Source organism: Accipiter gentilis, chromosome 23 (assembly GCF_929443795.1).
Source record: "Accipiter gentilis chromosome 23, bAccGen1.1, whole genome shotgun sequence".
Classification (NCBI taxonomy): Eukaryota; Metazoa; Chordata; class Aves; order Accipitriformes; family Accipitridae; genus Astur; species Astur gentilis.
In genome coordinates, this window is record NC_064902.1 from 1,182,106 (window position 1) to 1,204,001 (window position 21,896).

Consider the following 21,896-nt stretch of genomic DNA (forward strand, 5'->3'; position numbering starts at 1 on the left):
TTTCCAAATAAACTCAGCAAACTTGCTTATAATAGCAGGAAGAAATCAGATCCTTCCAAACGCTGAGACTCAGCCAAATGCATCCCAGAGTCCTGTGTTGCTATGAACTAGCCAACCGTCATTTGAACTGAGGCTGGAGCTGGTTTCCACATTGCTTTGTTTATATTGACTGCATTTATGATGCCTCAGAAGTTGCCAGTAAAATATTTATTTAGCAGTTAAAACGTTCTGCAAATGATTTTGCTGTCTCAAAAGATAAATATTTCTCAGCATGCTGAAATGATACATTGATGTTTTTGTTAAGGAAATTGCATGTTGATAAAATTTGCTCAGATTACACTTTGTCATTCCTTTGTATTTGAAGTGGCCACATTAATTTTTTGTGATATTTATTGTAATTGTAAATTGCACCGAGGTTAGAAACATTAAACTTACCATAAAATGAAACACATTTCAAGTATTTCCGAGTCATCTATTTAAGGGCCTGAGGACACTTTTGATCCCTCAGGTGGACCGGAGTGCTGTAAGCTTACAGGACAAGGATCCAACACAAATCGGAATCCCACTTGAAACTCTTGTGGAGCCATTTTCTTCTCTTATTCTGCCTTTTTTTTTTTTTTCTCCTCGCTTTCCTTCTTTTCTAATTCGCTAATACCCAGCACCACTTTGGGGTGTCCCTGCACTGCAAAATTTCAATCTGAATGTGAGGATTACAGCAGATTAGAGATTTATGCAGGCCATTAAATAAAAACAGGCACACACTGCCATCTCCACTCCTTCCTTCTGCTTCCTTTAACCTCCAAACAACGTTCACATCCATGGTTTTGGTTGAGCTTACAGGCTTAAAGGCAGCAGTATCATTTCTCTAGACAAGGCCAGACACTTGCAAACGAGTGAAGGCTGTCGGTGCTCCAGATCATCAAAATTTCCATTAAACACTGTGTCCTTGTGCCTGCTCCCAGGCACACGGGGCATCCGAAGTATGCTGTATTGCTGTGGAAAATTTCACTACGGGACACAAACACAATCTCAGTGCAACAGCATGGCTCCTAAATACAGCTTCTGCCATCACTTCGCTGTTTAGCAGCCTCAGCCTTTGTTGGCCAAGGTCCCAAGCCCAGCCCACCCCATGCAAAACCCCTGCAAGGTTCGACGCCAGTCTGGGCTCTGAGACACACGGGTGCAAACCCCCTGCAGGTAAGGGCCCCATCTATAGATTGCAAACGGACTGCAGAACAAGCCCAAGCTTCTGCCACCTTCTATGGTGGCATTACTTGGCCCTGTCATACATTTCAGCCTCCAAGTCGGTTTGTACTATCAAAATTTCTCCCTGCAGGTACAGCGTATGTGGTGTCCACTTCGGCCTATGCCGTGAGCTGCCGTGTAATTCTATTGCACGTGGTTAAAAAGTGGCTGCACTTCCACCCAGAGGCGACCCCAGATTGAAATCTTCAGGTGCGACGCTGGAACTATTCTGGGTTTAGCATCTGCGTTAATCAAGTAAACTTTGATTTTCAGCCACTCCTGTATTAAGCATTAATAAAATGAGACTGGCAAAGAGTAATAGGAAACCAAATGTCTTTCCTCATTCTAATATGAAGGAAGGTAGCTTTGGCACTTCCAAGTATCTGCTGAGGTAGTGTGGCTTACCAAGGACGGGAGGTATGCTTGTTTGAACAGGCTCGACGCCTCATCTGCTACAGAAATAGTCTCCAAGCAGCTTCATACCTGGCAAGTGAAGTTCTTCCATCAGAATAAGATGTCTCAGGTAATGTATAAATATGCAGAGATCCGTAGATGTAATTCTGAAGGAGTCTCAGATCACACAAACAGGCAGAAACACATTCCCATCAAGTGCAAATAAATATCCACATATTGCTAAATAAAACATCTTCAGTTTGCCTCTCAGATTCCTGAGGCAATTCCACTGTTTCTAGCTTGCTTTTAACGTCTAATAAATACTCTTTAAAAAAGTATATATTATATACTTTTATATATACTTTTATATTATATACCTTATGTATTATTTCTTCACTTCTTGTCCCAAAGAATTTTGTTTGTCTTCATACTTTGAAAAGAAACTGAATTTATTTTGGATAAGGGCTAAGATTTTTGTGTTAAGATCTGGTAGGTAAAATCTGAGCCTCATTAAATCCCATGACAAAACTGAAATTAACTTCAAGGATGATAGGATACTACCTGATAAAAAATTCAATGTCATAGGTTTTCAACGGTTGTTTTTATTACAGAAAAGTACTTGGGTTTCATAAACACATGTGACATCCTCTCCATTTTTTAAGCTCAAAAATTTGATTAAGGTTTTGCTACTATTATTTCATTATTTTCTTCTTTATTTTCTTTTACGTAGGTGGATAAATTTTTTTGTTGTTATTTTCAAACATTTGGCTGTATTACCTGCAGTATATCCCTCAACGGGAGAAATCTACCTTCGACTCTACCACAGTCTTCTTCCTTAAAGTCTGATCCTCAGTCACATCTTCTGAGAAAAATCAACCTGAACATATTACCTGAATGCAGTCAGAATATATTTGTGGAGAGCACAGGATACTGCCAGATCCCAGAAGTCTATTTCCACTCTAAACAGCACCGGACTAAGCAGTCAACACAAAAAGTATTCTACTTTGCTAAAATTTCCCATCATCCTCACCAGTCTTTCAATGCATCATATTACCTAGGTTTAAAATAAAAACATTTTTCCAGCATTTGGCGGGAAAGTTTTTCATATTTGCCTATGCAAGAAGTTTGGTGGGGTTTTTTTCCTCTTTTCTCCCTTTTGGTTGGTTTGGGGGGGGGGGGGGGGGGGGGCGGAGGTGCCAAATGGCTTCAGAGAACAGCACTGAGTTCATCAGGAATCTACAGGGACAGGACGAAACATTAGACACATTGGAAAAAGTTCCCATTCTAGCTGGTTTCAGTCCAAGTTTTTAAATAGTCTGCACAAACTTTTCAATAACGAACCCTGGCATCAATGAATTCCAGCTCTTAAAATGTACAGTTAATTAAAAGAAATCAAAACCAGCTTTATAAACGAACAGGGTTGCAACCACAACCTCTGAGGAGGCTTCCACCTTTTCCTCTGTAAAGCACAGCTCCATTGCCCAGCCAGCACATGAACCATAGCCTTGCAGAGTAAAACATTTCGGCCTCTTCCACAGTAATCAACATAAAAATTCCTCCGGTCATCAGCAAGCCTGAGAGCGCTCTGAATCAAAGCTAACCATTAGAGGGCAACCTGATTACACGAGCAGGGATTATTCTAGCACAAGGACTGGGTTTCACTCCAAAAACACTGATACAGGGGATTTAAACCACCATGGATGGACTTGGATTTACAGACAGAACTCTGAAAAAGCTCTTGATAAAATATATGGAGGAACACAAGCCAGAACAGTCCATGCTAGCGGTTCTTCCTTTTAGAAGCACTGTACGCGTTCTTCACTTAGAAATTAAACCCACCACATCTTAGACCAGAGAGTGTGACGAACCTCAGTACAGCCCAACAGGTACGGCTGAGGTGCAGGGAAGGCAGAAAAAGGCTGAGGGAAATGATGACAGAGCTCCATAAAACAAAGATTTGCATGGGGAAAAAGGAAAAAGGCCATTACCTTTGTGAAAACATACCACCTAAGTATATCAAATTAAATTGTCGAGTGGCAAGTTAAAAAAGCAACCAATGGAAGTAGTTCTTCAGGTATTGCACAGATAACAGAACTTGTTGCCAGACAATCTGGCATATACCAAGGAAAACTTGGCCGAAAATGACAGATACGTGTAAGAAATGCCTACTAGAGGCTACTATACATATCCACTTGTGCCCAGGAAATCCTTGAGCAACGAATGGCTGTAAAGCGCAACTGCAAGAGAGAGGAGCATCACTATTTGCTTACCTCTTTTTATACCTTTTTCTAGGCATACTGCCGACCGCTATCAAATGCAGGGCATGGTTAAAGCTCAACCAGTACTGCAGTCCTCATGGTCTTAGGAAAATCAGCTTTCTGACCGTCACCCTTGTCTGTAAGTAAATACTGTTTGTGAGGGAGATGTGGTGAGGGTGGGGGCACCAAAACTTGGTTGCTTCAGCACACACTGACATCATTAAGGATTGAAGTGATGGAGGAAGGGTGTAACCTGGAGTGTAAATTCCCTGGAGCTACCTCCTTATTCATCTTTTAATCGTTAAAGTGGTTCTTCATCACATGTGAACTCTTAAGGGTTGCTGCGCAACAGAAACTAGAGGGACCTGAATATAACAAATAAGATTGTGCCAGACCCAGATCAAGAACTTGGGCAGTATAGACAAAAATATTTCTGATTAGAAATGAACAGAATGAAACCTGTATTCATGACACTCTTAGACCAATCATTATTTCCAACCCTCTTTTTTCTTTATAAAATCACTGCATATAAGCATCCAGGATGAAACCTACAGTTCTTTCCTGGGAAGGGAAGTTGCATCTCCTAGGTACAGCAGCTCTATTTATAAAATCTTCTACCCTGGAAATTATGCTTTGCCTTGAAGCTTTCATCTGCATTGAATGCAGTAACAGAACATATATTGGACAGAATTTGTGAACACTCAAGGACACGTTTACCACGAATACACTAATAAAAACACCTAGAAAATGTGAGATATGTAAACGTAAGGTCAAAGAAGAGAATTCTTGTAGAGTGCATATATCCAAGCCTAAGAAAACACAGTGGGGTTTTTCATTTTAATAGGGCAGAAAACACAAATATGTGCCACAGTCTTTGACCCAGTTTTGGGTACTGCCAATTATGGGCTCTCTGGTTATAAAAGTAGTATTTTCTTATCCAACCCAAACATAACTATTCTAAATTCATATAGGGATAATATCTCCTCTGGAGTTTGTCTCATCTAAGAGAAGACACTGTGAGGGACCGTACCTACAGAATCAAAAACTTTAGTTACAAAGAAATATCTTTTCTTCCTAACTACTTTTTTCCATATCCAACCAACAGATCACATCACAACATGATTACAAGAAGTTCTGACAGGATGTCAGTTGCTTTTATAAATCCCTTCATAAAAAAATAAGGATTCCAACACAAGAAAGAGAACACAACAGGATGACTGTACCCATCTTACATTGCAACACCCAGAAACATGGATTCCGATCTATGACTGGAACTCCTAAGTACTAACATAGTACAAATATACCCTAAAAAACACACTAGGACTGCTTTAGTAACAAGATTTCAAGACAATATAGAGGCTTTTTTTTGTCCCCCTGTAGATGTTTCTGAGCAGCATTTCCATGTGCATCCCTGCCAAGCACGACCCAATAGGTTACATGGTTTTATAGACTGGAGGCTACAAGAAGCTCACAGCAAACAACAAAGATCTCTTCCTTACCTTCATGACAATCTGCTTTTCATTCTGAAAAGCATCCTCTTCTGAAGAAATAATTAAACGTCGTTTCAAAACCTAAAAAAATATATCCTACAACATAGTAAAAAGGGCTCTGCTGGGAGAATAAAGATCAATGGGTAGAAGGAAAGCACAGTAATTTCAAAACTAGGTATATATAAAACTCTGCTTGCATAATGGTGCAAAGTGAGGAAACAAGCAAATGCCTTTCATGTGTTTAGAGGCCTGGAAAACAGAAAACATCACCCTTTTTGAGAAGAGAAGTTTGCAAGTCTGTAGAGGAGACAGTAGGTATGAGTTTCTGACCGCATGAATACCACAAACACACTTGCCAATACGACAGCTTTTGGTGACAGACTATCACTCTTACACTTCATCTACAGCTGCTCTGGCCATACTTCCAGCATTTCTGGACACCCAAAAGCTCAGTGGAAGCACGCAAGACTACTTGAACAATGCACACTCAGTGGTCTGTTACCTCCTCGATCCCCTGAGCTGCGTTTGCACGGCAGACGTGGTGAAAGCACAAAGCAATTCTGGAAATGCAGAGCAGGAATTACAGCAGCAACTCTTTTCTTGAATTTTAAGCATTAGGACTACAGGCGCGAGATCCTCATAGAAACCTACGAAGGTCTTGCCATCCAGATATTTCCTGTTCCAATAGAGGTAAGAGAGCAGCAAAACTAACTGGAAATTATCTGGATCAAGGCAGCTGAAAGATGGCTGACAGATGCCACGCACTGCTTCTGGAGCACATCGCCCAACAGCGCTTGCCTTACCGAGCTTTCCAAATCTTAACAAAACTACATCCCTTTGAAACCCAATACTCCTTCCTGAGTCCTGCTCACACTGAGCCTGTTTTCACACTGAAAATACCAAATTTGGCTAAAATTACATTTTGTGAAAAGCGTTACAAATTCCTTAGCTTCCACCCAGAGAATGAGTTCTTTGGAACCGCAGGGAAAGATCTTGACTTGCAGAACTCATCCCCGAGCGATGGATCCTGGTCAGCACGCTTCTCCTTCAACCTTTAGGTACTGCTTGAGCTTGCTGGAAATGAAAGAGTTAAACTACACACTACCTACTTTTCACCCACAAGCCAGTGAAGGCTACAGACCACTAATTCATGTGTTTATCTAAAGCTTCTGATGTTCTATGTATTTTTTAGGAGGGTTTTGTTTTCTTTTTTTTTTTTTTTTTTTTTTTTTTTCAAACTAGGCTATATTTTTCCCTTTAAACTAAGGATATAAAAGTTAAATCCAGTGGGCTTAGCTGCAATTTACACACTGGTAAGTGTAAAGCACTGGCATTTACAAGCCTTCTGTCCCATGCACACACACATTACAGCTTAGCCAAAAACCTCTAAATATTCATTAAAATTCAGAAGCAAATTCAGCCATATTTACAGCTGCTTCACATTTGCTTTCTGCAAATATTTGAGCACTTGTACTTTACTAGTACAAATACTAGTGAATAATGAATTTTAATTTCAAATAACCACTGAGCTTAACGTGGTATGTTCGGTTATTACATGCACGGTCCGTACACTAACACTTACCCAGTGAGAAACGCCATCCGACCAGGAAACAAGCAGTACTCTGTGACTTCTACAATTAACAGTACAAAATCTGAATATGAAACATTTCCACACTCATTAACGTGGAAATTTCATGGCACACCACAGAATTCAAAAAACCTTACAGTGCCCTTTAAACCTTACCTATGGCAGTAATAAGCCTCAAGAGCTAGAACGAGAGGAGGCCCTGAACATCTGCCAGGACTGGCACAAAAATCCAGCATTTTGCATTGACTGAACAGGCCCTGTGAGAATTTCTGTTTAAGAAACGGGAGTATTCAGCAACCTAACTCTCACTTTTACAGAGAGGAGAAGAGGACAAGATATGCAAATAATTCATGCTTTTAAACATTTACTAAAAGCTATTTTAATTTAGACGAGATGTTATTAACTTCCATATTTCAACAAATGACATAATTAAGAGAGAACATAATTTGAAATTATTTGGGGTTTATGTTAAATTCTTAAATACTTGTGTTTACTCTTCAGTAAATACCTCAGAAAGTCTGTCTAGCAGCATTAATCAGGTGGAATCCCTCTAAGACCTTATACTCAGTCAAGCAGCAGAGAAGGAAAAAGCCTATTGGCTCAAACTGAACAGTCAGCTTCTCCCTCACAGACCTTTCCATGGCAAAAAAAAAAAATAAAAATTGTATTTTGGAACTACCTTCCTTGCCAGCCACAGTCAGGCTTGCATTTTGCTGAGATCTACTGCTATATGTAGATTTTCACCCAGAACACTTCCCTGACACAATATTCATACTACACAAACTGCAAGTTTGGGAGCTGGAAAAGTGTTGTGCTGTAATCCACATAAGATGGCCCAGCGTAGCATTTGGGGGTCTCCTCTCCTTCTTATCGTAATACTGAGACTTCAGAAAAACATCAGAGTTCTTAGGACATGCAGTTTTCAGTGTGCGAATAACTACTGCACATCTGCATGTTCTCTTCCAGGCTCTGTTTACCCTTTATTTTCTTCATCCTCATGGAATGTCGCTGAGGTCTAGGGATCCTGCATGAGCAAGTTTTCAGGCTAGCAGTTACAAAATATCAGGCTGGAAACAGTTGTCAAAAATAAATGGGTTTTGCATAATTTTTCACTGGAAGTCATGCCTGAGTAACTTTTGAGTATGAATGAAAAGGACATCACACTTTAGGCATATCTGTGCTTGAACTCAGCAGGCAACCTCTTTAACTCAAGGGTTTCCTCCTTGAATGGTACCCTCCATTTAAATATAATCCACTAACTTCAATAGCTATTCAGAGAGTGAATGTACACTGCCTAACACTCTTTAAATTAACTATCTGGGGGAAAAATTTGTGTTGAAAAAAAATGAAATCTTCTCATTCCAGCTAATACTCAAACTCTAGACACAAATCAATCTTCTTTCATTCATTTGCCTTATATGCCATCTCGATTTCAGAAAGTTTCCACATTCCCATCCTAAAAAAATACATTTTAGAAACTCTACGAGCTTATTTTGCGGTTTGTTAATATAGGTGCAATATAAACAATGGATTTGAGGATCTTGCAGGGGAAGAACCCATTTTATACATAATCATGTTTTAATGGATTCGGTTTGTAAACTGACGAACCCATACAAGACTGTGACTGCGACTTTTTCCATCAACACAGAGCTGCATGGATAAGAGCGCGTATTTTTCAAGTATGCAACTAAAACCACTGCCTAATGACACAACAGTCATTACCAATTTCATTAGACTCCATCCATATCCCAGAGCCTTGATTCTGGCAAATTTCCTATAGATTTCATGGAAAAGTTTAGCCAAGCAGAGATGATAACATCAAGAGCCGTGCTAGCGTGTTTAATGTGAACTTGCCCTGAACTTCATTTACGTATTACTCAGCCAAATTTCATGGCATAAGGCACTTGGCGTTTAGATTTTATCTACCCTACAAGTCAGCTGAAACAACCAAATGTGTAATAACCTCAATCCAACATTCTGGGTTAAGAGAAACATCTAATAACAGTGCTTCGCATACTAGTTAATGATTTTTAGAGACTTCGACTGAACTCAATAGGTCATATTGATCCCTTTGTTATATTTTTATGCAAAATAGTGATAAAAAGTCCCAGACAGACGTAAACTTTTTTCTCCCCAAGTCCAAGAACCCACCCCAGCTTCAGCTCAGCACACACACACAGTGCTAGGTGGTTTATTTTATCAGTACCCAAGGGCTGCAGCCACCTGTGGCATCCCCTTCCATCCCCTCACAACTCCCTGCATCCCACCCCCCTCTCCACCACCCTCTCCACCCATCATCCCCCCATCCTCACACACCCCACACACATCCTCCCTGCACCCCCACTCCTCCATCCTCCCATCACAACCCTCTGCCTCCCTCCATACTCCCCCATCCACCCCCCCGTCTCCATCCATCCTCTCTACCGCTCCCCCTCCGAAACCTCCAGAGGGGAAGGGGCAGCAGCCAGACCCTGCTTTGAGGGTTTCTTGATGGGCAGTGCCCACGAGGCATTGCTTTAGGACCCATTTTTGTTTCAGAAGGGCACAGTGGATCTCCACTTGCCTCGCAGATAGGGAGGGGAGAATCGGGGCAAGGCCGCTGCCCACCGGCAGCAGGGCAGCCCCTCACCACACCGGCACAAGGTCCGCTCCGATCCCGCTGGAGCGAGCACTCCCACGCTTTTACCTTGGTATAAGCCTCATGTCGTTAATCTTAAAAGCCTCTGGCTCCATGGAGCTATATTTAAATTGACATCGATGAAAAAGCAGAACCTTTCTCAGGTTTCCCCGAGATGCTTCATAAAAAGGGAATTCCGGATGTTTGAATTGGAAACTCACCTAAATGGATTTTTGTTAAGAAAACCATCATAACATTTACCGATTAACTGTGACCCGATTAGCATTCAAACACGGGAAGAACTCACTTTCGGTGCTGCTTTTCCAGCCTTCAATCTACACCCTTCTACTCTGTTTACAGAGAAAACATACGCTGTTTTACCTATACCGGTACAATTAAAATGGTAGAGTTCCCTAGCATGGATGCATTTTTTGCCAGAATAAATGTGACAGAACCAATACAGCTTATTTATATACAGAAAAGAGAATAAACATCAGGTATATTAGCTACATGTATACAGGCCCCAGAATTATACAGGACTGGCAAACAACCCCCAGGGTGGGGGGCAGCTTCTCTGGCAGCTGTGCTTTGGGATGCCTGCAGAGAGAGATCATTCCCGCAGGCAGAACAGGGGTCTGAGGAGAAATCACAACACTGAACAAAGTCATCCAAATCTTCCCCAGGGCTCCTGCCAGACATCTCCGAGAGTCTGGGCTGACACAGCTCTACTGCTGAAGCGTTGTGAACATGGGCGTCACCCGCCGCAGCCTAACAGCATCCATACTGGCTCATTACAGCTGTAAAAGGTAATTAGAAAGTGAAACATTATGCCGCACTAACAAAAATTATCCAGCCGCTCCAAACCTGTGCGCTGGTGAGGCCTGTTGTAATTTCCTCGCGGTGGCTCACCGGCCAGCGAAGGCGACCAGTGCCAGTTGAGGTGAACCCAAAGGCCTCTTTGTAAATGCACCCGGAGAGCATCAACATGTGCTTGGAAGGGCTCTCACGAACAGCTGGTGGCACTTGCCTTCGCTTTTCAAAGAGAAGGCGACACCTCGCCAGGACCCCTCTGCTCCTGGCTCTGAGCTGCCCTCACAGAGGTGCAACACCACGCCAGGCAGCCCGGACACGGGGAAATTACATTTAACAGAAAATCTTAGAGAAGCTCATTAAAAGAGAAAATTACTTAGATTTTTAGAAAAGTTATTTTACAAGAAGATACAGCCAAACCAAAACGCTTGTCAGGTATTATTGTCAATGACTTCTAACGGATCTCTCATCCGACTGCGAGGACTTTGGGTTTTACTCGCACTGGTGGCAGAGCGGGGAGGGGTCCCCAGCTCAGCCCCCGTGCGCTCCGTGCCGGGAACGGCTCCGTCCGCAGCCCAGGTTTGCCACTAAAGCCGATCCTACCACCAAACGTCTCCGGGCAAGCGGCTCCCAACGTGGAGCCCATTAATCTAGAGGTCACGGTAGGCTGCCGGAGGTACAGCGTTTTCCTTCAGAGCGTGGTTTGCACCTCCAAATAGACTCCTCGCCGTTTGCTTGCGGACGGCGGGAGCGCGGTGCTCCGGGGCCCGGAGGTGGTCGGTGGTCTCCCGGCCGCTTCGGTTCTGCCGGGGGGCGAGGCTGGGTGGCAGGAGGAGGGCTGGAGAGCCCAGGGGAGGCTCCGGCGGCTGAGATGCCCGCGGTCAGGCGGTGGTGGTGGCTCCCGGGCCGCCGCTGCCGAGCGAGGGAAGGCTCCCCCGAGCTCCCGTCGGAGCTTTTCCTGCCGCGGAAAAGAAAAGAAGTTTCCTCGGGATCCCGCTGGGAAGCTGGAAGCGGCCGCCGCACAACGCCCGCAGAGACGCGGGTGCGCAGCCTGCGCTGCCCGGGGCGCTCCCGGGAACCGGGGCGAGGCGGCCCGGCGCTGCGCTCCGCCTTCGGCCCGGCGGGACCGGGACCAGCCCTTGCCTTCGGCCCGGCGGGACCGGGACCAGCCCTTGCCCCCCCGGCGGGACCGGGACCAGCCTTTACCCCCCCGGCGGGACCGGGACCAGGCCGGTGCTCGCTGCTCGGCCCCGGCTTAGCAGAAAACGTGCTCCCCCAAACCCACCACCCACCCCCAACCCCTCCTGCTTTTCCCGCTCGCTGCCTAGCAGAAAAAAGCCCCCATAATACAGTAACATAGCTTTCCTTATTTAATGCCCTTACGGTCTGCGAAAAAGAGTCACTTTATGGTCTGCGAAAAATAATCACTTGGCCGCCACTTACTCAAATGTGAAAAGAAAATATTAACATCATATCGTAAGCGCGACAGTAATAAGCGAAGCCTAGCTATTCCCAAATCTCTGTTTGAGACGGCTGACGGCCGCAGCTTATCATTCTGTTAATTCAGGTTAATGCGCCGGTGAATCTACCTTTTCATTAAAACCGGCCGCTGTTTTCACGTGCGCTGAAGCCGTTAGCCGGAACCTCACCACCAACAGCAGCCAGGAGATGAAACGAAGTGACAAAGTCAGACGCCCGCCGTGCCCTGCCCGCGCCGGAGGGGCCCGCAGCCCGCCCGGCCCCGCCGCCGCCTTCCCCCTTCCCAACGCTAATCCCTACCCCCAGATTAAATAAAACATTTCAAACGAACCGCCTGTTTAAATATCTAACTCAATGTAGGGTAAGAACACGAGCTTGCTTCCCGTTTACTCAGCAACGGCCGCATCCTGCGCTTCCAAACGCTCCATCGCTCATCCCGGGGGTTTATTTCACCTGGGAGAGGGAAAGCCGCCCCCAGGCAGCCCGCGAGCCGGGCCGGGGCCGGGGGGTACCCGCCGGCCCTCCGCTCACCTCCTCACCCCGGCGCCTCTCCGCAGCCAGCCCGGACCCCCTGGAACGGGACGAAGCCGGGCAAACGAGCAAAACCGGGAACCTCCGTGCCAGGAACGGGCTGACTTCAGTGCGGGTTCACCTCGGCGGCAGGCTCGGGACTATTTTCAATTAAAGCCCGTAAACACAGCAGCCAGCCCGGCTCCCTGCCCGCTGCCTCCGTGCCCCCGGCGAGGGGTGGAAGCGTTACCGAAAACCGGCTCCGGTGCGGGGCTGCGCCGCGTTGGAGAGGGACCGGCACCCCCAGGGAGCGATCGCGGCGGGGCGGAAAGCACCGACATCCCCCACGCCCGCGGCTGCTATTTACCACCTTTAATTGGGAAGCCCGCCTAATTAGCGCCCCCGGCCCTGCCCTGCCCCGCCGCGCCGCGCCCCTCCCAGCCGCGCAGCCCCCGCGCCCGCGCAGCCCCCGCAGCCCCGGCAGCCCCGGCCCCGCTCCCCTCCCCTCCCCTCGCTCGCTGCCTCTCGCCTTTTCCCGCGGTGCTTCTGGTTTTTAGCAGGACGGCGGTAATTGCACGTCTCGGTAGATGCTCTATAATTTGATATCTCGATGGAAAAAAGCAAAAATACAGCAGGGACACGGGGAAAACAAGGGAAAAAAAAACCCAAAACCAAACAAACAAAAAAAACAAATAAAACAAAAAAAAAAAAAACAAAACCAAAAACAAACCCAAAACGTAAGGAAAAAAGCAAAGCGCCACGATTTCGTGCTACGTCGCAGCAGCTCCCGGAGAGCGCTCGGGCCGCTCGCCGCCGTGTGCTGTCAGCCTGCTACGCTCTGCCCCAACCGCCTTTCAAAAAGAAAAAAAGCATCATTTAGGATGCGCCGTGCGGAAACCAATTAACTATGTGGCAGCCATTAACGTATCTTTAAAACGCGAAAGCATCCGAATTTCCCCGAGCAAAGACTGCGGGTCTCGCCTCTCCCAGCCACGGGCAGGCCGAGCCCTGAGGGAAACCCACGGGAGAATCTGCCCCGGGACCGGCTGGGACAGCCCCGCGCCTCGTTCTGTCTCTGCACAACTTGGGTTTGAATCTCTAACCTGCCACCGCGGGGGAAAAAAAAAAAATTAAAAAAAAAAAATTAATTCACAAGCATTACACTACTCAGAGCAGTAGTTCATAAAATACTTTATTGAAATAAAGTAAATATCTTCGCATTAATAAAACTGATCATAAAATGCAGTTTTCGGATAACTAGGGGCACCACAGGGTTTTAGACAGCGGGTAGATGTGACAGACGGGATCCAGTGTCCTCCTGGCCCCTCCGGGCCGTCGCACAGCACAGGCGGCCGTGGCGCAGCGCTCCGCGGGCGCGGAGGGGAGCGGCGGGGGGCTGGGGGGAAAGACGGGGGCGCGCCCGACCAAACCGCCCGCTTCACCGGAGACCGAAGGCGACCGTCCCCACTAACCGTGCTGTCCTCCGTCCTCTCGCCCCCGGGCCGCCGCGGCCGGCCGGAGAGGCGCGGAGCCGGCGGCGGGCTCGGCGGGCAGCGCCCGGCGGGGGCGGCCGGGACCGGGGGCGGCCGGGGCCGGCGACGGTGGGGCCGGGCGGGGACCCTCACTCCTCCTGGCTGACCTCGGCCGGCGAGCCCAGGCTCTCGGGCGGCTTCTCGGCGTCCCGGGCTCGCTCCTGCTCCGAGAGCTGCTCGCTGCTGGGGATGGAGTTCTTCTTGGGGCGGCCCTTGGGCTTGGTGGGGGACTCCAGGCCGCCCCCCTGCAACACCTGCGAGGCGGGGAGGGAGGGCAGAGGAGGGGGACACCCCGGTAAAACCGTGCTGCCGTCAGCCCGGGCCGGGAGGAACCTGCCTCTCCCCCGTCCCCCCGAGCAAAGCACCGACCCGCGCCGATCGCCCCCCGCACCCGCGGGGCCGAGCTGCAAAGCCGGGCGGGCTCGGACTGGGCCGGGGGCCCAGGCGACGCTGGCCTTGAACACCGGGGCCACATGTATATTTAGTATTACTGTTACTGCTGTTATTTCTTGGCCAGGCCGGCATGCAGAAGAACGGGCCGGCGGGGCAGCGCTCGGTACCCCGGCGGGGCGCGGACCCGGCGCGCACAAGCATCGGACTCGGGCACTTACTATTTTCTTCCATTTCATGCGCCTGTTCTGGTACCAGGTTTTCACCTGGAGCTGGCTGAGCCCCAGCGATTCGGCCAGGTCTATTCTGCGGGCGAGGGAGAGAGAGAGGGAGGCGGTGAGCCCCGGCAGCTTTCGTCTCGGCTGGCAGCTTTCCTCCTTTCGCAGGAAAAATGAGCCCCCGGCCCGGCCCGGCCCCGGTCCGGAGGGTCCGGCATCACCTACCTGTCGGGCGTGGAGAGGTATTTCTGCTTCTCGAAGCGCTTCTCCAGCCCCATGAGCTGCAGCTCGGTGAAGACGGTGCGGCTCCGGCGCCCCTTCTTGGCCTTGCTGCCCGGCTCCGGGGGGCCCGGCTCCAGCTTGCCGCGGAGGTGCAGCTCCAGCGGGAGATGGGGCGAGGCGGAGCCGCCCTGCAGCCCCGAGCCGGCGGCCAGCAGCGCCGAGCCCAGCCCCGAGCAGCCCAAGGGAGCCAGCGGGAACTTGAACACGGCGGCCGGCTCCGCCTTCAGCACCGCTGCGGGAGAGAGGGGCCGTCTCAGCCGGGCAGCCCCCCGCCCGGCCCCCGGGGACCCCCGGGGCTGCAGGGTGCCTCGGTTTCCCCGGGGATCCGACCCTGCAAGGAACCCCGGGCTCATCTCCTCCTTTCTCGGCAACGGCGAGGCGAGGCGGCGCGGAGCCCCGCGGGGTGCGGGGACCCTCGGGGCGGGGGTCGGGTCCCCCCGCCTCCGGGGTACAGGGTCAGGTTTTACCCTTCAAGCGGCAGTTGCTAATTACGGCATGACTTGGGGAGGGGGGTGTTACGACTGGAAACGGCTTAAGTCAGCCGAAAAGCGCTCCCCTTCAGTGCCACCCAACAGCCGCCGGGCCCGCTGCAGCCGGCTCAGCCCCGGCGGGCGGCGGAGGTCCGGGCACCGTCCCGGCTTTCCCTCCCGAGCGGTTTTCAGGATTTTTTTTTCCGACCGGGGAACAATTTATATCCCTCTCCGTGAACCGCAGCCCCACGATTTTCCTATGAAGACGCGCCCGGGCAGAGGACAGGGAGAGTTTCCAAAGGGAGCGAGCCCATCCCCGAAGATGCTGCTGGGGACACGCTCTCGGCCCAAGCCGCGGCCGCGCAGCCACCGCGCTGCCCGGCGGGCTGGGGCCGCTACCCGGCCCGGCCCCATTCGGTTCTCCCCGGCCCGGCCCGGTTCGGTTCTCCCCGGCTCGGCTCGGCCCGGCCTGGCCCGGCCCCGCCGCCGCCCAGGCCTGAGACCGCGAAGCCGGCGCTGGCCCCAAACCCGCGTAAAATTCGGGGCGGCCGGTGCTCTGCTCCTGCCGTGGGGGTCGAGAGGGGCCCCGGTCCCGACCGCCCTGCCCGACCCACCGGCACCCACGGGAGCAAGGCCGGTGGCGTGAAAAGGACTTTTGGAGGAGTTTCTGCGGGCTCCCACGCCTCGGCCTAAGCAGAAATTGCGTTGTTGAAGCAAATAGACGCCTTACAGGGCCTGATCCTGTGCCGTGAGAGCTATAAAGAGCCTTTTATCTGGTTCACTATTTCAAATAGTTCTGCCCACCTTGAAAATAATACTAATTTCCAGATATTCTGACATATGTTGCTCCCTTGCTATGGAGTTTGAGGGTTTCCTCTTCGAAAAGGAAAACAAAAAATCGGGATCCCCCTATTCCATTCGTTTCTACGGACAAAAAGCGACGTCTCCGCAGATGAAGACGGCTTGGGAAATGAAAGCTTTCGCCATCCCACATTAAATACTGGCGTTTAAAATAGATTAAATACTGGCGTTTAAAAAAAACAAACCCCAAACTATGTCGTTAATACACTGCTTTTGTCCTAGATACTCTGTCAGACTGGGTAAAGCACGCTGGCTCCCGCTTTAAATAAATACATATATAAATATAATATATATAAACCAACATGTACAATATATATATCGGGTTTCCAGCTACATCCGTGTCCGTAGAGCACCGTGCCGCCTCTTGCAGCCATACAGACACATACCCCACCGCTGGGCTCCAGCCATTCACACCTCCTCCAAAACCACGAAAAAAACCCGATCAACAACAAGGGGCTCCCCGGAAAAAAATTCAACGGCCCTTTTGTGCAAGCGGCGTCCGAGCCGTAAAGCCGCTTTCTTCCTTTATAGGCCCCAAATATTCGCCAGGCTCCAGGCTGGCAGCCTCCCCCGGCACAGCGAGGAGCCGGCGGGGATGCGCAGGGCCGGCAAAGCCCGGCAGCGATTCTTTTTTTTTTTTTTAGCCAAAATTCACGAGGTTTTCTTCAAGGGGACCGGCTCTAAAACGGCAAACGCCTCCACACACACACACCACCACCACCCCCCGCCCCAAGCCGCGGGAGCCCTCGGGGCGGCCGCTGTGTGTCCTGTGTCCCGTCCCCCCCCCCCCCCCGCCCCGGGGACGTACCGAGGTGGTTGTGGTAGGGCCGGGCGGAGAGCAGCGCCTGCACCCCGAATTTGAGCAGCTCCCCGGCCGGCGCGGCCCCTTTGGCGTCCGGGGGGTCGGTGAGGATCTCCTCGATCATGAAGCTGCGGTAGCGGTGCGAGCGGTGGTCGGGGAAGGCTTCGGCCGGGAAGTAGTGCGCGGCCCCCAGCTCCAGCGGGTGCTGCATCCTCACCGCCGCCCGGGGCGGCGAGGGGAGGAGGAGGAGGAGGAGGAGGAGGAGGAGGAGGAGGAGGAGGAGGAGGAGGCGGCGGGGGAGGAAGCCCCGGCCGCCGGGGCCCGCCGGGCCGCCCTAGCGCAGCCCCCCGGCCGTCGCTGCTGGCAGCCGGGCAGCGGGGAGCCCCGCGGGGGCTCTGCCCATCGCCCCGCCGCCCCCTACCCTGCCCCTACCCCCGTCCCTGCCCCGACGGGCCGGGCCCGGCGCGGTCGTCCCGTCCCCCCCCCAGCGCGAGTGGCCCGGGAGCGCCCCGAGCAGCGCGGCGGGCCGGAGCCGTTACCGCCGCATGCACACACGGGGCGCGGCACCGGGGAACGTCTACTCCGCCCCGGGACGGCGGGCAGCGGCCTATTATACCGCCGGCCCCGGCGGGGCTGTCAGAGCTGCGGGGGAGGGCGCGGGAGGGGCTGCGGAGGAAGGAAGGGGCCGGGGCGGGCGAGTACCTGGAAGCGAGAGGTTACAGCAGAGCATTTGATCCCCTGCCATATAAAGCAAATTAGCCTTTCTGCCCGCCGCGGGACAGCAGACACCCAAACAAGGGCTGGCCCCCTTCGGGGGGCGGCCCCGGCCCCAGGCCCCGGCCCCATCCCCGGGGCTGGCGGGGGAGCGGCGGCTGCGGGGGCGCGGCCCCGGCCGGAGGTGGTGGTGGCGGTGGGGGGGACACACACGCGGACGGACACGCGGCGGCAGCCCCGGGGACCGCCCCGCCACCTGCCCGGGCCTCCCGCCCCCAAGGGCCGGCTCCCCTCGGGGGGACCAGCCCCGCGGCCCCGGCTCTGGACCCCCACGGCCGTGTGTGTGTGTGTCCCCCACCCCGCGGCGGGGAAGGGCCGCCGCCCCGCGGCACCGCCGACGGCCGCAGCCCTCGGGGCAGCCCCGGGCGGCCGGGGCCCGGAGAGGCCGGCGCAGCCCGAGGGGAGGCGGGGGCCGCGCTGCCGGGCTGGGCTCGGGGCTGCCCGTCCAGGGGGCCCGGCCCGACGGCCTCGGCTCCGGGCTCCCTCCGGGCCTGGGCCACATCGCTGCAACCGACTGAAAGGAGCTGGTCGGGGAAGGAAGCAGAACGCGGCGCGAAGCGGACTGTTTTCCTTGACTTTTACAGCCTTTTCGCGAACATTTCTCTCGGCGCGACGGGATTCGTTTCATTCCCCTTTAGCCCGTGTCAGGCAAGGCAGCAGATAATTAATTAATGAGCGAGCCCTTCTCGTTACTGGCGTACTTCGTGCAAGGTTTACGTGCGAGACTCCCAGCGCCCGTAATCCCCGGCGGAAAATGTCGGCACCAACGGATTCGAGGGGGGAGAATTTTGGCGAAGCCCCGGCAGCCCGGCCGGCGGGGTGCCCGCGGCGGGGAGAGCTGACAACGGCCGGGGGAGGGTTTTTGGCTGGGCTCGGCCCCCTCCCCAGGGCGGGAGCGGCACTGGCCACGCGGGACCGCGCGTTGGTCATTTCCACGGCAGGTATCCATCCCACGGCAGGTATCTATCCATCCCACGGGCTCAGCCCAGCGGCTGCCTCTGCGCCGGAGCTGGCCCACGCAGAGGGACGGGCGTCGGGCTCATCCCCGGGGCAAGGGCAGCTCAGCCGCCGTCTTTATAGTTTTCGACTGTCCCCCCCCCACAAAAAAAAAAAAAAAAAAAAAAAAAAAAAAGGGATTTCGGCATGTTTTTTCGGCCGCTGCCGGCTGCCGCGGGGCTGGCGAGGGGGTCTGCGGGGGATGCGCGGGGGCGTGCGGAGCCGCCGGGACGGGACCGCCACGGGGGTCACCCGCGGATGCCTTCCGTGAGCGCAGCCCACGGGGGGACGTGTCCCAGCCGCGGCTTAAGCAGCACTCCGCCGCCGTCGGACACCGGGAGTCCGGCCAGCTCTCCCCGGGGCTCCCCCGCGCTGTCCCGGCTCCAGCGCTTCTCGCCGGGCTTCGCGCCGCGGTCCCCGCCCCGCAACACGCGTGGGGAGCCCCGCAGCCGGCGCTGCTCGCAAAGCCAGCCAGCAACCTCGCGGGTGGCCTTCGCAGCCGGCGGGAGCTGCAGAGGTGCCGGCTGCGGGCACCCTCGGGGAATCGGGACACCCGGGCCTGTCTTTTTAATGCAATCGTGAAGGAAGGGACGCGTGGACGCATTTAAGGACCTACGGAGAACTCGAGGCCGAGCTCTTGTTGGCGTTATTTAAATCCCACTCTCCTGTCGTTTCATCGTACAACTCAGCCATTGCATTCGACGCAAACGAGGTGTTTCTTGAATTAATTTATGCTCCGTACTGCCCCTGCCTTCCCAGATAACCTGTTCCATATGTTCACCGCCACTTGTACGGAGCAGTTCCGCGCGGATTTTCCTGTTTTCTCCACGTTTCTTCACTTTAAAATTACGCCCCTTGCTCTGTGAAACACTGACGAGCTGCAAACAAACTTATTAGCCATCTCCGGCCCTCCCGCTGCCCCGACGGCTTTTAGAGAGCTGTCATTTCTTCAGGTATCACCCTTAGTGTCTGGACCACCAACGAGTTCGTGAAACACGCCGACGTAGCGGTCATCCTGGGGTGCCAGCGGTGTGTCCCCCCCTGCCCGGTCTCTGCGGACACGGGCGGGGGGCAGCGGCAGGGACCGGCACCGCCGAGCCCACCGAGATGCTGCGCGGCCCCGGGGCCGGCCCCGCCGCCCCGTCCCTGCCCCGCACCTCCCGTCCCCTCCTGGAAATCTCTTGGGCAGCAGCGTCCCTCATGCACACCTGCCCAGCGCTCGGTTAACCGGGCCCCAAAAATCAGAACAAACCCCCTCCCAGGTTCCTGACACGCCTTTTTGTCCGCCCATCTTTTGTCCATCTTCTCTATTTAGATCACAAGGTATTTTCATGCCAAGGTACCGATTTCTAGCGGCCGAGGCAAAAGAGGCCTTTGGAGCTATTGTAATAAATAACAAGGACAATAATTATGAGTAAAGTGAGAAAAATTTGGGCCACATTCAAGAGAGCAGACAAATCCACATCGGATTGTTTAAACAGCCTCACCTCTGAGATTTGCACACTCATAAACAAATAGCGCGCATAACATAAATTACCACCACCCCCACACACACACACCTTGATTATTTTTTCTTCTTTAAAATAAAACAAACCTCATGAATAACTGTAAATATTTACACACACACACACATCCCCATCTCTGAGCAGGTTAGGCTCAGTGCAGCGCGGACCTGGTATCATTTCCCAGCATACGGAATTACCTTTGATAATTTAAGGTTTTATGTACCTTGTGAAATATCTGCCCCGAGGCTGCTTATGTGAGCAGCCGCAGCCAGGCAGGCACAGCCGGCCTGAGGATCACGCAACAGAAACCCATCCTGGGAGCAGGCCTACAGCCCCGAAGTTCATTAAAAAAAATAAAATTAACGTTTATGGAAAATGCTCCTATTGTATGATTTTGATGCTGCACTGTAAGAGAGGAAGGACGAACTTCACCAGCCAGCTGCAGCCCGAGTCAATAATTTAAAATCGTTGCAAAGGAAATCCTATAGCCAAAAGTACATCGGTCAATTTTTTTTGTTGTTTGTTTAAATTGTGACTCTTACAGTGCCTGAAATTGTCTAATTTCCCGTGCTCTTACAGAGCACCTAAACCTGCACTCTTATTTTGCATCACTCTGTCCGGTAGATACAATCCTGAGCGATTCGCACGACCGCTTTTTTATAAACAGCATCATTTCAGAGTGGAAGTTCTGCAAAATACGTGGGACTTTAGGGAGGAACTGGGTGAACAAGCTGCAGGCCCCAAATTTTACAGACTTTTTGTCCCAGCTACTAGAAGGGAATAATCTTTCTCTGCAAAAATGCTCCTCATTACTGAGTGGGTTTGTTTGTTGTTTTTTGGTTTTGTTTTTTTTTTTTTGCTTGCACCAGGGACAGACTTTATGTGACTGGTGGAAACATAGACTGTTTGTAGCGTTACTTATTTTACAACAAATTAATACAAATGTACGTAACTAGTTTCAGAAACTATCAATACATCTATGCCATTCAGAGGCTCTTCTAATCTTCACTTTATATAAAAGTGGAACGCATTTTTAAAGGCTGCCTTTGCTGACTCTTACACTTCAGATATCTCGATAGATTACTATTTTGGCTGGGCGACTCAGAAAAGGATGACAGTTCAACTAGTGAACATTTTGCTGTGAGGAAGGAAACAAGTTCACCCAGCGGCTTAAAATTCTTCACGGCGGGTAGGAGTACTTTTGCTTCGCTGATTAATCACCGTTTTGTCGGGAAGAAAAGTTTCGCTGAATTTTGCACATAACCGGCCCCTCCGGTAAGTCCTCACAACCTTCTCCTCCCTCGAACGACCGCAACGCGACAAATAACCCAAACCCTTTGCCTCCTGCATCCCTCAGGAAACATCCCGACGGGGAAAACATTCTTTACACGAAAAAGGCAGCAGACGATCGCCTGCGAGCCTCGCCGGGGCGATCCCAGCCCCCGGGGCGGAGGGCTGCGGCCGGGGAGCGGCGCCCACCCCCCGCTCTCCTCCCCGAACCGCCGCCCGGGTCCTCGCAAGGGCTCCGAGCTCTCCCATCGGAATCTCCCCGTTCCCAGGAGCGGGAGGGTCCCCGGTGCCCGCTCTGCCAGGCCGGGCCGGGGGGAGGCCGGCGGTGCTCCCCCCCACCCCCCCGGCAGCGCTGGTCCCACAAACCGCGCACCCCCCAACCCCGC

General features: G+C 52.0%; 1 protein-coding gene across 1 annotated transcript; it reads right to left on the minus strand.

The window, feature by feature from the left end:
- Positions 1–14,003: 14,003 nt before the first annotated feature.
- BARX1 (BARX homeobox 1) lies at positions 14,004–17,156 on the minus strand. Its single transcript, XM_049826739.1, has 4 exons — positions 16,952–17,156; positions 14,756–15,044; positions 14,534–14,618; positions 14,004–14,176 (listed from the first exon to the last, which is right to left on the minus strand). The coding sequence occupies exons 1-4, from the start codon at positions 17,154–17,156 to the stop codon at positions 14,012–14,014; spliced, it is 744 nt and encodes a 247-aa protein (XP_049682696.1). The 3' UTR covers positions 14,004–14,011.
- Positions 17,157–21,896: the final 4,740 nt, after the last annotated feature.

Bases quoted from the DNA above. Each gene is read 5' to 3' on its own strand.
- BARX1 (XM_049826739.1), bottom strand. From the start codon at position 17,156: ATGCAGCACCCGCTGGAGCTGGGGGCCGCGCACTACTTCCCGGCCGAA. The intron at 15,045-16,951 runs GTACGTCCCCGG...TCTCTCCCGCAG, and splicing joins GCCCTACCACAACCACCTCG to CGGTGCTGAAGGCGGAGCCG. The intron at 14,177-14,533 runs GTAAGTGCCCGA...CCCGCCTCGCAG, and splicing joins GCATGAAATGGAAGAAAATA to GTGTTGCAGGGGGGCGGCCT.